The sequence below is a fragment of the Podarcis vaucheri genome (assembly GCF_965113315.1).
Source record: "Podarcis vaucheri genome assembly, chromosome: 10".
NCBI classification, from domain to species: Eukaryota; Metazoa; Chordata; class Lepidosauria; order Squamata; family Lacertidae; genus Podarcis; species Podarcis vaucheri.
Window position 1 is genome coordinate 1,851,103 of NC_138748.1, and position 12,253 is coordinate 1,863,355.

At 43.6% G+C, this 12,253-nt stretch overlaps 1 protein-coding gene across 7 annotated transcripts in view; it reads left to right on the forward strand.

Annotated features, from left to right (window-relative positions):
- The window catches only part of ITPR2 (inositol 1,4,5-trisphosphate receptor type 2), a 387,592-nt gene that overhangs the window by 170,815 nt on the left and 204,524 nt on the right, over positions 1-12,253 (forward strand). For all 7 annotated transcript variants that reach the window (XM_082240062.1, XM_082240063.1, XM_082240060.1 and 4 more), the window contains 4 exons: positions 3,743-3,832; positions 3,945-4,070; positions 6,542-6,664; positions 8,686-8,886. In XM_082240062.1, the coding sequence (XP_082096188.1) occupies positions 3,743-3,832; positions 3,945-4,070; positions 6,542-6,664; positions 8,686-8,886 (540 nt within the window). The remainder of the gene's footprint in view (positions 1-3,742; positions 3,833-3,944; positions 4,071-6,541; positions 6,665-8,685; positions 8,887-12,253) is intronic.

Here is a 12,253-nt window from a genome sequence, read left to right on the forward strand (position 1 = left end):
CTTTCTAGGTGCGCACAGACTGTTTGCTTAATGATCTGCTCCAGAATCTTCCCTGGTATTGATGTCAGAATGACTGGGCGGTAATTATTTGGATCCTCTCTTTCCCCCTTTTTGAAAATAGGGACAACATTTGCCCTCCTCCAGTCTGCCGGGACTTCGCCTGTTCTCCAGGAATTCTCAAAGATGACTGCCAGTGGTTCTGAGATCACATCTGCCAGTTCTTTTAATACTCTTGGATGCAGTTCGTCTGGCCCTGGAGACTTGAATACATCTAAACTGGCCAAATATTCTTGTACTATCTCCTTAGTTATTCTGGGCTGTGTTTCCTTTGCTGAATCATTTGCTCCAAATTCTTCAGGTCGGGCATTGTTTTCCTTATCGGAGAAGACTGAGGCAAAGAAGGCATTGAGGAGTTCAGCCCTTTCTGTGTCCCCTGTTTGCATTTCACCATCTTCTCCTCTAAGTGACCCCACTGTTTCTTTGTTCTTCCTTTTGCTACGAACATACCCATAGAAGCCTTTTTTGTTGCTTTTAACCTCTCTAGCAAGCCTGAGTTCATTCTGTGCTTTAGCTTTTCTGACTTTGTGTCTACACGTGCTGGCTATTTGTTTGAATGGTTTCCCCCTTTTTCCATTTTTTGTACACATCCTTTTTTAATCTTAACTCAGTTAAAAGTTCTTTAGATAGCCACCCTGGCTTCTTTAGGCACCTTCCATGTTTCCGTCTCATTGGTATTGCCTGACGTTGTGCTTTTAGTATCTCCCTCTTAACAAACTCCCAGCCATCATGAACTCCCTTTCCTTTTAGTATTACTGTCCATGGGATCTCACCCAGCACTTCCCTAAGTTTTATGAAGTCGGCTTTCTTAAAGTCAAGAAATTGAGTCCTAGTATGCTTGGCTGCTCCTTTCCGCTGTATAGTAAACTTCAGAAGAGCATGATCACTCGCGCCTAATGATCCTTCCACTTCTACCCCACTAACCAGATCATCAACTTTGGTTAGGACCAGATCTAAAATGGCTGTTCCTCTTGTTGCTTCTCCCACTTTCTGGACAATGAAGTTGTCTGCAAGGCCAGTGAGGAATCTGTTTGACCTTATGCTCTTGGCTGAGTTTGACATCCAACAAATATCCGGGTAATTGAAGTCCCCCATTACTACTATCTCCCTTCCTTTTGCATGCTTGGCCATCTGTTCCAGGAAGGCATCATCTATGTCCTCCGTTTGGCTTGGGGATCTATAGTAAACTCCCACAATGAGATCTCTGCTATTCTTCTCTCCCTTAATTTTGACCCAAATGCTCTCACTTTGGCTTTGAGGATCTAAATCTTGGATCTCTTCACAGGTATACACATCCCTGACATATAACGCCACTCCTCCTCCTTTCTTGTCTGGTCTGTTTCTCTGAAATAGATTGTATCCCCCCATTATTACATTCCAATCGTGGGACTTATCCCACCAGGTTTCAGTGATGCCTATTATGTCATATTTAGTTTGCTGTACCAAGAGCTCAAGCTCATCTTGTTTATTTCCCATGCTTTGTGCATTAGTGTACAGACATTGAAGTCCATTAATCATTCCCCCGTGTCTCTTATTTAAGGATTTTTTCCTCCCACCACTAGGTCCATGTGCTGTTTTCTCCATTTGGTCTATGACATTTGGATGATCATCTTCATTAATTGATAGGCTCCTACCTTCAGGAGCACTGTCTCCCTCCCCCACATTAGTCAGTTTAAAGCCCTCCTGATGAGGTTTCTGAGATTTTTGGCAAAAACATTCCTCCCAACCGTTGTGAGGTGCAGCTCATCGCTTGCCAGAAGTCCATCTTCAAGAAACTGCAGTCCGTGATCTAAGAATCCAAACCGTTCCTGTTTACACCATTTGCGAAGCCAGCTGTTCACTTCCACTATTTTTCCCTCTCTCCCTGGGCCACGTCGTTCAACTGGGAGGACAGATGAGATGACAATTTGTGCATTTAGTTGCTTCAATTTCCTGCCGAGAGCCTCGTAGTCTCTTTTGATCTTCTGGAGGCTATTGCTTGCAGTGTCATTGGTTCCCACATGAACCAAGAGGAAGGGGTATTTGTCAGTGGGTTTTATGATTCCTTGCAGTCGTTCAGTTACATCTTGGATCTTAGCCCCGGGGAGACAGCACACGTCCCGAGACATCTTGTCAGGCCCACAAATCACTGCTTCTGTTCCCCGCAGTAGGGAATCCCCTATCACCACTACACGCCTCCTCTTAGGTTTGGCCGGGGTTCTTCCATTAGCTGTCCGTTCCAAGGTCGCCTGCACATTCCCTGAGGACTGACTTTGCTGCTCGTCTTCATTTTCCTGATCGACTGAAATGAGGGAGAGATCCTCAAATGGAGTCTGCTCTTCGTCTTCCATGCTAGGGGAGAGGACCTCAAAGCGATTGTGTAATTCTAAACAATCAGAACGAACCCTGGGCCTCCTACTTCTTTGAGTCACGTTTCTCCATATATCTGGCTCCTGTGTTGGTGAACTAGCCTCCTTCTCAGGGGAGTCCCCTGTCTCCTCCTTGATGGAGACGGTGTGGTCTGTTGCTTCCAAGAAGAGCTCCAGCTCTCTAATTCTTTGGAGCGTAGCTACACGTTCCTCCAGTTGCTGGACTTTGTCTTTTAAGAGGGCAATCAACATGCAATTGCTGCAGGTAAAGCTGCCTGCAACCTTTGGCAAGATGGCAAACATTGCACAGGAACCGCAGGCAACAGCAGCTGTTCCCTCCCCCTCCATCTTGAGAATGTGTCATTGGGGGTGGCTACAGCGGTCCTCCATCATAAAAAGCGTGAAGACAGGACAAATAACTCCCCCCACAAAAAACCTAGGTCTCCCCCAACAAACGTTTGAGACTAGCTCCCCTAAATCTAAAAGATGGATCAAACCCCGCTGCCCTGCAAGCTCTGATAAGCTCCTCCCACAGCTAATCACCTTCCTCAACAGAAACCCTGCCCCCTCTGACCTTTGCACAGGGAGAACAGCTAATCAGCCACAAAGAAACACACAGACACAAGAGAAAACCCTTATTGCTCCTTCTTCAACTGCTTCCCTGCTAGCTGCTTCTTCTTCTTCTTCTTCTTCTTCTTCTTCTTCTTCTTCTTCTTCTTCTTCTTCTTCAAAGGCTGCTGAAAAGCTGCACCTCCTCTTTTCTAGCAAAAAGGAAAAGATGGATTTAGTGCATGTTAGAAATTCACCTCTTCCCTGCTCTGACATCCCCAGACTGATTTCCTTCTTCTGACCTTTTCCCTCCACCTGTCTTTCATTGGGTCTCTAGTCTCATATATGTAAACCTGAGGGCAGGGCATGTATCATTATTTTGAGTTATATGCAATGCTTAGTTGCTATGAACACTCTGCAAATAATAACACAAATTCTAAAACTAATCCAAATACTAACAAGAAATAACAAAAATTGAAGAGACATTTTATAGTGAGTATATTATCAATATCAATATCAATTTTCATACAGTTATCATACCTTCTTTGTGCTGGACACATTAGCATTTTAGGCTGTGATCCTGTGCCTATTTATCTTGGTACTAAGCCCTGTTGAACTCAGTGGGATTTACTTCTGAATTCTGTACTTTAATTCTCTAGCTCACCTTGGGTTAATATTTGCCCACTGTTAGTGGAAGATTGTTTTACATGGTTTCCATGCATGTTGGTACTGCACTTCAATATTTTGGAGTTAAATTTTTCCCTCCCTCCCTATCTTTTTAATTATAGGAGTCAAATATTTTAAGTCCAGTCCAGGATGGGAGCAAGAAACCTCAGATTGACAGTAACAAGAGCAACAACTACAATATTGTTATGGAGGTATGTTGATAAAATGCTTCAAAGTATCAATTAGGTATATTCACTGTGGTAGCAACTCATATTTCCCCTGGCTTTGTATTTATGTACAGTACATATTATCTTTTATCACCAGATTCTGATCCGCTTAAGCAAACTGTGCATCCAGAATAAAAAATGTCGTCATCAGCAGCAGCGCTTGCTTAAAAATATGGGTGCTCACAGTGTGGTGTTGGATCTTCTGCAGATACCCTATGAGAAGGTAATTAACGTTTATGCCAAGTTGAAGAGCCTTTTTTAACCCAAGGGCCACAATAGCTCATAGGCAATCTTCTGGGGACCACATGCCAATGGAGGGCAGGGCCAGAGGTAGTTGGGGTGGAGCAACGAATGTGACAGTCACCTTTGTACAGCAGGAGACAGGGGCGAGCCAGCAAGTTGAAGTTAACTCTTTATTAGCAAAAAGACAATCTTGCACAGACTTGGTGGCGTGTCAGAGACAGCAACTCTTCTCTGGTAGGTCTTGCCCCCATGAAGTTGTTGCTGAGACCTTCCCACAGCTGCCTAAGTCATGACTAGCATTCCCCATTGTTTTCATTGGGACCTAAGATGAGTTATCTTAGTCTGGATACAGCTGTGGGCATTTAAACTAGAACTCAGACATTTTAAGGCAACTGACATTTTATTTTACTCCTGCAAGTGTATTTTACACTTGCAGGAGTAAAATAAAGATTTCCCTGGCTGCTTAGTCATTTGGAAATGTGTCTTTCAGGGACAGAAGAAACTTAGTTGACCTTTCCCTTATCTTTATTGCATTCTAATTAGGGCTTACTCTTTTCTTTTTTAGTTGTTTTTATTCAAGATTTTCTTGGGTTAAAAAAGTGCATACATTGTGTCAGGACTGGTCGTTGTCCTCTTCCGATCACCACGCAAACGCTTCTTGTTCTTTTATAACTTTTTATTGTGTATTAACAAACAAACTTTTAAACTATCCTTATCTTTAACTATTCTTCCTCAGAGTCACTTCTTTCAGCTACCTTCTGAGCTCTGCTTCTCCATGACCAGCCACACCCAAAATGGCGAAGGCGCCCTTCCCTTCGCTTTCCCACTCTTTTTCCTACCCTCCTGGCTAGAGCTGGCTTGTATCTCCCCTCCTCCGAATCTGAGCTAGAACTGAACCCTTGCCTTTCCTGGGAACATCCTGTCCCTCCCTGTTATTCCTCTTGCTCTTTTCTATTAGATTCACTGCTATCCTCCCCCCCTTGGGGAATGCTTTCTCCCTCTGGGAAACTGGAAACTTCTAACTCTTCCCTGACACATCGCCTGTATTTCTGATCGTAACGTCCTTTCTACAGATCAGTTAGGCTGTTATCTGATTCTAAAGAAATCAGGAACCAAAAATCAATTCATCAAACTTACACATGAATAAAACAATAGTTTTAAAGAAAAGGCACACTCCTTAAAAAACACACACACACGCATTGTGTGATGATGTATAGTTATGTCACTGTAGGCACCATGTTATTGGGAATATTTCCTCCCCTGTGGATCACTCTAATAAATCAGTTAAATAATTTTAATCAGTTTCAGTTGGTTAAGTGTTACCACTTTAATGATAGTTGATATATTCATTCTAGAATGCCTGAAATGATCCCTCATATCAATGCCTCATTTATTAGTTAATTCTGTAGGAGTTCTGTTTTAAGTTTCACCAAAAGTATAAACCTGCCCCCTGCAAACCAAATAACTTGTGCAGAGACTTCTTAGCAGTGGCCCTGTTGCCCTGGTCTTGTCCCACAAGAAGCCTAGTAGACGCAAACAGACATGTCCTCCTTCCCCACACCCCAGACTTTGTTGGCATCCATCCTCCTGTCTTGGGAGGCAATGGAGGAGTGCGCTTTTGGGGGTGAAGTCAAATTGTTGGAAGGTTGCAGCACCTGCTGTGGCTATCGAGATCAATATGGGAGAGACATGCTTTGTTACAGGTGGGGCAGATGAAGGCGTCCATTTGTGCTGTTGCAGATGCACCAGGGTGTTTCTTCTCTCTGCGCCTCCTCCTAGTGGTCATTCCTCCTCTGATCACTGCTATGGATGCAAAACCTGTCTCTAGGCACTATTAACTTACTTTATTTTAAATTTCTTTGTAAAAATAATTACAGACTGCAAACTTGTATGAAATATCAAGGTGGTGTACAACAATTTAATACACAAAACAATGCAATCACAAAATGACTGGCCTGTCTTAAGAAAATTTAAACAACCGAATGGGCCTGTTTTAGCATAAAAAGGTTTTTAAGGGCCACCTGAAAGTTAGTTAGGATTCCTGCTGAATCTCTGCTGGAAAAGTATTAACTGTTTGCTTTTTAGATTTATTTTTAAAGTTTTTAAAGCTTTTAAAAAGTTTCTGTCATATGTTGTCTAGTATTTCTAGTATTGTTTAGTATTTCTAAGATGCCTTTGTTTTAATTCAAGGATAAGTGGGATATTATAAACAAACAAACAAACAAACAAACAAACAAATAAATAAATAAATAGATAGATAGACACATAAGCAAACCAGGTAAACTGAATAAGGTAACATTGATGAACACAGGAAGAAACAGAAACTCCATACCTACAAGGAAGTTTGTTGCCGCTTGAAGCAATATTGTTTATATATTTCCAGTTAAGTGTTTAACTGGTCCATTTATTGTTTTGTTCCTTTTACATTTGAAAAAATGAATTGACACAAAGACTGATGAAAAGATGAATGACGTTATGAACTTAGCTCACCTGTTCCTTCAGAACTTCTGTCGTGGAAACCCTCAGAATCAAGTTCTACTTCATAAACACCTCAACTTATTTTTAACACCTGGTGTGAGTATTTTGAGTTGATGATAAATCCCTTGCATAACAGTCATTTGTACTACCAAGAGTTGCATTCAAATATACCTAAACATTCAGATACATCCCTTTTCCCTAACAGTGGACCAGGGCAGGAATAAGGAGTCGGAGCAGTCCAAAACATCTGCAGGGCAGTAAGTTGGTGACCTTCAGATTTGATCACTAGGGCCACCTCCTTTGTTTTCCCGCTGCAAAGAACTGGAAGTGATCAAATTGCTTAGCTTAGTTGTGTGTGTGTTTGTGTGGTATGTGTAAGATCAGATCTTTCAGAAGCAGACAACACAGGAGACTATGCTCTTATCTTTATTATTTTAATTCACTATAATTAGGCCTGTCATCTGATTAAAGAAATCTTAAGTTGGTTATGGATATTATTTATTTATTAATTGGTTGATTAACTAATCACATTTCCAAATCAGATAATTAGGTACCACTCCGACGGGAAGGTAAACGGCGTTTCCGTACACTGCTCTGGTTCGCCAGAAGCGGCTTCGTCATGCTGGCCACATGACCCAGAAGCTGTACGCCGGCTCCCTCGGCCAATAAAGCGAGATGCGCGCCGCAACCCCAGAGTCGGTCACAACTGGACCTAATGGTCAGGGGTCCCTCTACCTTTAAATGGGCCGCAGGTGGCACTGTAGGTTAAACCACAGAGCCTAAGACTTGCCGATCGGAAGGTCGGCGTTTTGAATCCCTGTGACGGGGTGAGCTCCTGTTTCTCGGTCCCTGCTCCTGCCAATCTAGCAGTTCAAAAGCACATCAAAGTGCAAGTAGATAAATAGGTACCACTCCGGCGGGAAGGTAAATGGCATTTCCGTGCGCTGCTCTGGTTCGCCAGAAGCAGCTTAGTCATGCTGGTCACATGACCCGGAAGCTGTCTGCGGACAAACGCCGGCTCCCTCAGCCAATAAAGCAAGATGAGAGCCGCAACCCCAGAGTTGGTCACGACTGGACCTAATGGTCAGGGGTCCCTTTACCTTTACCTTCCCTTCCCTAAGCCTTGATGTCATATAAGATGTCAGACACAGGAAAATTTGACCCATGACTTGAAACACCAAGCTGTGGCTAAATGAAGGAGAATTGTGAGCACACTCAAATTTAGAATGTATTTTTATTTACCATGTGACTTTACACCTCCCGCCCCCCCTTAAAACTATTTTTTCTAAGACTGGACACTTGGGGTTGCTTGCATGGGAGAAGAATAACATAGCCAGTAGTCATAGCACATGTTAAATAAAATGTGCAAGTATAGACACCCATGGTCCCACCAGTGATCTTTCCTCAGCAGAACGCCCTGTAGCACAACATGATTTCCTTTCTTGGTAGCTCTGCATTAAAGGACCTTGGAATGGGAGTCCAGTTATGACACTTGTCCCTTCCCTTCTAGTCCAGTGGCCAGGACTTGAATTTTTCCTTGGTTCCAGGGTGTTTCCACACCTAAACACCCTCTTTTAATACCCTTATTCTGCTTTGACTACACCCACAACGTACCCATGTAACAAGCTTTATATTGGCTAACTTGGTTGGGTCACTTGAGGCTCCTGCAGGCCATCTGGTTGCCCTACTGAGTCCGAGGATCTGCTCAAAGGTCAGTCTTGGGTTGTATCTCTGCAGCAGAGCACCTGCTTTGCATTCAAAACATTTGAGGTCAATCCCTGACATCTTCAATCAGGACGGGAAATAAACCCTGGAGCGCTGCTGCCACTTATTGTAAAAAATACTAAGCTAAATGGACCAAGGCAACAACAGGCATGCAGCTACAGCTATACTGAGAAACAACACAAGAAATGAAATCTCAGATCTATTTTATTTACCTTACCTGGAGGCATTGGGAAGTCTTCCCTGCAGCTTTCTCTGACAGTTCCTACCAGTGCAGTTTTATTATGCGGTAGTAACTTGAGATTCCCATGTGTTCTAACTACTTCAGTCAGAATTTTGTGAAAGCACCATCTTTGCTGTTTTTCTGAGTGGCTTTTTGATTGTTTTTAAATTAGCTTCTTGAGGCTGAAACCATGCGACACATCTTCACAAACAATTACCATCTGTGCAATGAAATTAGTGAGCGGGTGGTGCAGCATTTTGTTCACTGCATCGAGACGCATGGCCGCCACGTGGAATATCTGCGCTTTCTGCAAACCATTGTCAAGGCAGACAGCAAATATGTTAAGAAGTGCCAAGATACAGTAATGACAGAGGTATGTTAACTCAGCTACACTCGATATGTTTGACACATGCAGTTTCTTCTACACTTTCATTATCATCATTTCATCAAGTTACAAGGCGCTTAGCAGTTTCTATATACAGTATGAGTGAAAAAAGATAGGGCCCTATCCTCAAGAAGCGTATAGCATGTGTGTGTGCTGAGCATGTGTAGGTGGCTCTGAGGAAGAGATTTTCAATCTACTGAATCCCTTTTTTATTGACACCTTTTCATGTACAGAGAACTGTGCTTTTGAATTGTTGCTATCCTTGAGTGTTGCTACATCTCAGGGTGACACGAAAGATCCAGCTCTGAATTTCAACAATGTGGGTAAACACAAAGGAGAGGAGATAAAATTGGGGGAAAGATATGCAAATAGTGGTACAACAGCTGAATTTCCACACCCACTGTTGCCACTGATTCCCCGTTGATTGGGGAAGGGCCTTACATAGCTCAGTGGTAGAGTATTTACATTGCTTTCAGAAGGTTCCAGGTTCAATCTCCAGGATTTCTTGGTAGGGCTGGGAATGTCACCTGTCTGAAACCCCAGAAAGCCACTGGCAGTCATTGTCAACAATACGGAGCTAGATGGACCAATGATCTGACTCTGTATAATTCAGCTTTCCATATTCCTATACTCCAGTGTGGTTTGCCTAGATCATAGATTTGGCAGTGTGAATGTTGCCACATATAACTAGGATTTTAGCACAAAGATTCTAATTTGGTGAGGCCTTCTGTAGCGCTCAAAGCAAATAACTATGGTAGCAGGTGGCAATCTGTGCAACACAAATATTTGAATTCCGTGTTCAGACCTTTGTTTATTATAGGGCAATATGTGTTGATGATCACAAATGGATTGGATATGTGTGGGAATAAAATGGAGTCCATGGGAATAGATTGTGCTAGGATTCTTTAATAAAAGTCAGGTGTAATAAAATAAAATGGTCCAGCTAATGTAGTGATCCCTTTAGATTGCTTTTGGAGTGAGCTAAGAACATGCTTATTGAAATCAATGAGATTTAAAAGAGCTTAAGTTCTTTGGCTAAATCATACCTCTTATAATCTTACTAATTTCAGTGGGAGAGGTAAGCATCTGGAGAATTCAATCCTATTGAAGTCAATGGGACTTAAAAAATGTTTTCTTCTGACTGGATGATATCCATGTTCAGCAGATGAGCTTGTGACCTCTTTTGCACATAAAACCATGCCAAGGTTTGTTTACTAATGGTTAACTATTACTTGTCCCACAGATGATCAAACAAATTATGGATTTTTTCCGCAGTGTGTGGTTTGTTTTACTGTTGTTCTTGTCTCCTGCCTTTTAGCATGGTGAGCATCTGTGGTGGGGTGGACAAACCAACCACGGTTAGAGATGGATGCTGTCAGGGAAAGGGAGACGGTTAGAGAGACGAGGGGGGAGAGAGGCAGTTACAGAGAGCCGAAAGAGCTCATTAGCAGTTTATCATCTGACTCAGAGGAGGAAATAGGGAGGGGGCAACCAGTCCCCAGAACGAGCTACTCACAGAACAAAGGAAGTAGGAGGCGTGCCCTGCACCGATGGGCATGCTGGAGAAAAAGACGTCACAAATTTTCATTCGAGACATCTGACTGAGATGAGCATGGACGCGTTTGTTTGAACTCTTTGGTAATAAATCTACAACACAGAAATGGCTGTGTGCCTGGAGCGTTATCTCTGCTAGTTTTGGCAGCATCCACTCTTTACAGATGCTGTGTTTGCCTGTGACATCAAGTCATAGTTAACCAAACCAAGGCAACAAACCATGGCTTCAGATCATAGTTTCTTGGCAGGAAACAAACCAAATTGGGCAGAGTTTAGCTAACAAACCATGGCTTAATAAAACATGGCATAACATGTGGAAACCAGGCCACTGTTTTTACCGTTCTAAAAGGTAGAAAATAAGTTTGAATTCATGTAAAAATAGCTAGCTAATAAGAATAATGGACAAAAAAGCAATTCACACGTATTTATTTGCCATTTTTGGATTGTCTGTAGATGGAGTAGTTAATGACAGAAGTTTTTAAGTGATTTTGAACCTCATCAGTCATGACTGTAGTGAGGGAATAAGTCATCCCTTCCCATCTCCAGATGCACCTATGTGTGTTGTTATTATGAGGCATAAAAGGTAACTACAGAAATACTGTTAGATGGGTCCCTCCCTATTTAATTTGAACATATCAGAGCGTAAATCTTCAAACCTTCAGCTCTGAAAGTGGCTTATTCTAACTATGAAGCAAGATGTTACGTGTTATGTAGTGTAGTTTCACCCTGGGCCAACAGGGGGATATTGTATATAGTTTTCACTCAGGTCTGTAGATAGTTTTCACTCAGGTCCGCGGCAGTTATTTTAGGCGGGAACTCTGGGCTGTTGTGGTTACAATGTTGACAGCCGGCTGCCTATAAATACAGGCCGGCTGAGCTGTTCGCAGTCAGTTCTACTCCAGCTTACTTTAATAAAGAGCTACTTGAAGAAATCGCTGTGCCGGCTGCTATGTCAACCCACAACTTAATACTGGCGACGAGGGTGGGATGGATGGACATCAGAGCACAGCCAGATGCGGCCAGCCTCTGAACTGAGCTGAATCACAGAGCGAAATCACTGAGCGAAATCACTGAGCGAAATCACTGGGCAGAACCAATTCAGAGCTGACTGTTCTGGCTAGAGCACTGTGTTCCATCCATCGCCCTTCACGCCGGCATCGGAATCATGGCTTCACTTGTGCCTCTACCGCCGTTTGCGCCAGCCTCTGAATCATGGGACTCCTACCTCGCTCGGTTCGACTGCTACCTCCAAGCCAATGAGCTGACAGCAGTATCAACGGATCGGAAGCGGGGCCTATTCCTCAGCCTCTGTGGGCCTGAGGTGTTTGAGACGGCCCGAGCATTGGTTGCGCCTGAAGCAGTCCAGGCAACACCATGGGACACGATCCAAGAGAAGCTCCGCAACCACTACGCACCGAAGCCGTCCAAGATTGCTGCCCGCCATGCGTTCTACCACCGGAACCAGGCAGAGGGGGAGTCAATCAACAACTACACCACCGCCCTGCGACAGGCTGCAATGCACTGTGAGTTCCGAGACTTAGACGATGCCCTGATGGATCGAATCGTCTGCGGGGTCCGGGACATCCATCTGCAACGGCGTCTCCTGGCCAAGCCAGACCTCACGCTACAGAAAGCCATTGAGGAGGCTGTGGCCTCAGAAGCTGCTGAACTGCTTATGGGCCGCCGCCTCAGGTCACCGCTCGACCGACTACACCCAGACTTTGCCGTGGCTGAACCCCCAGGCGGTGCCAACGCACCACGGTCATTTGTCCCAGGAAACCAGGTCTTTGCCCGGAACTAT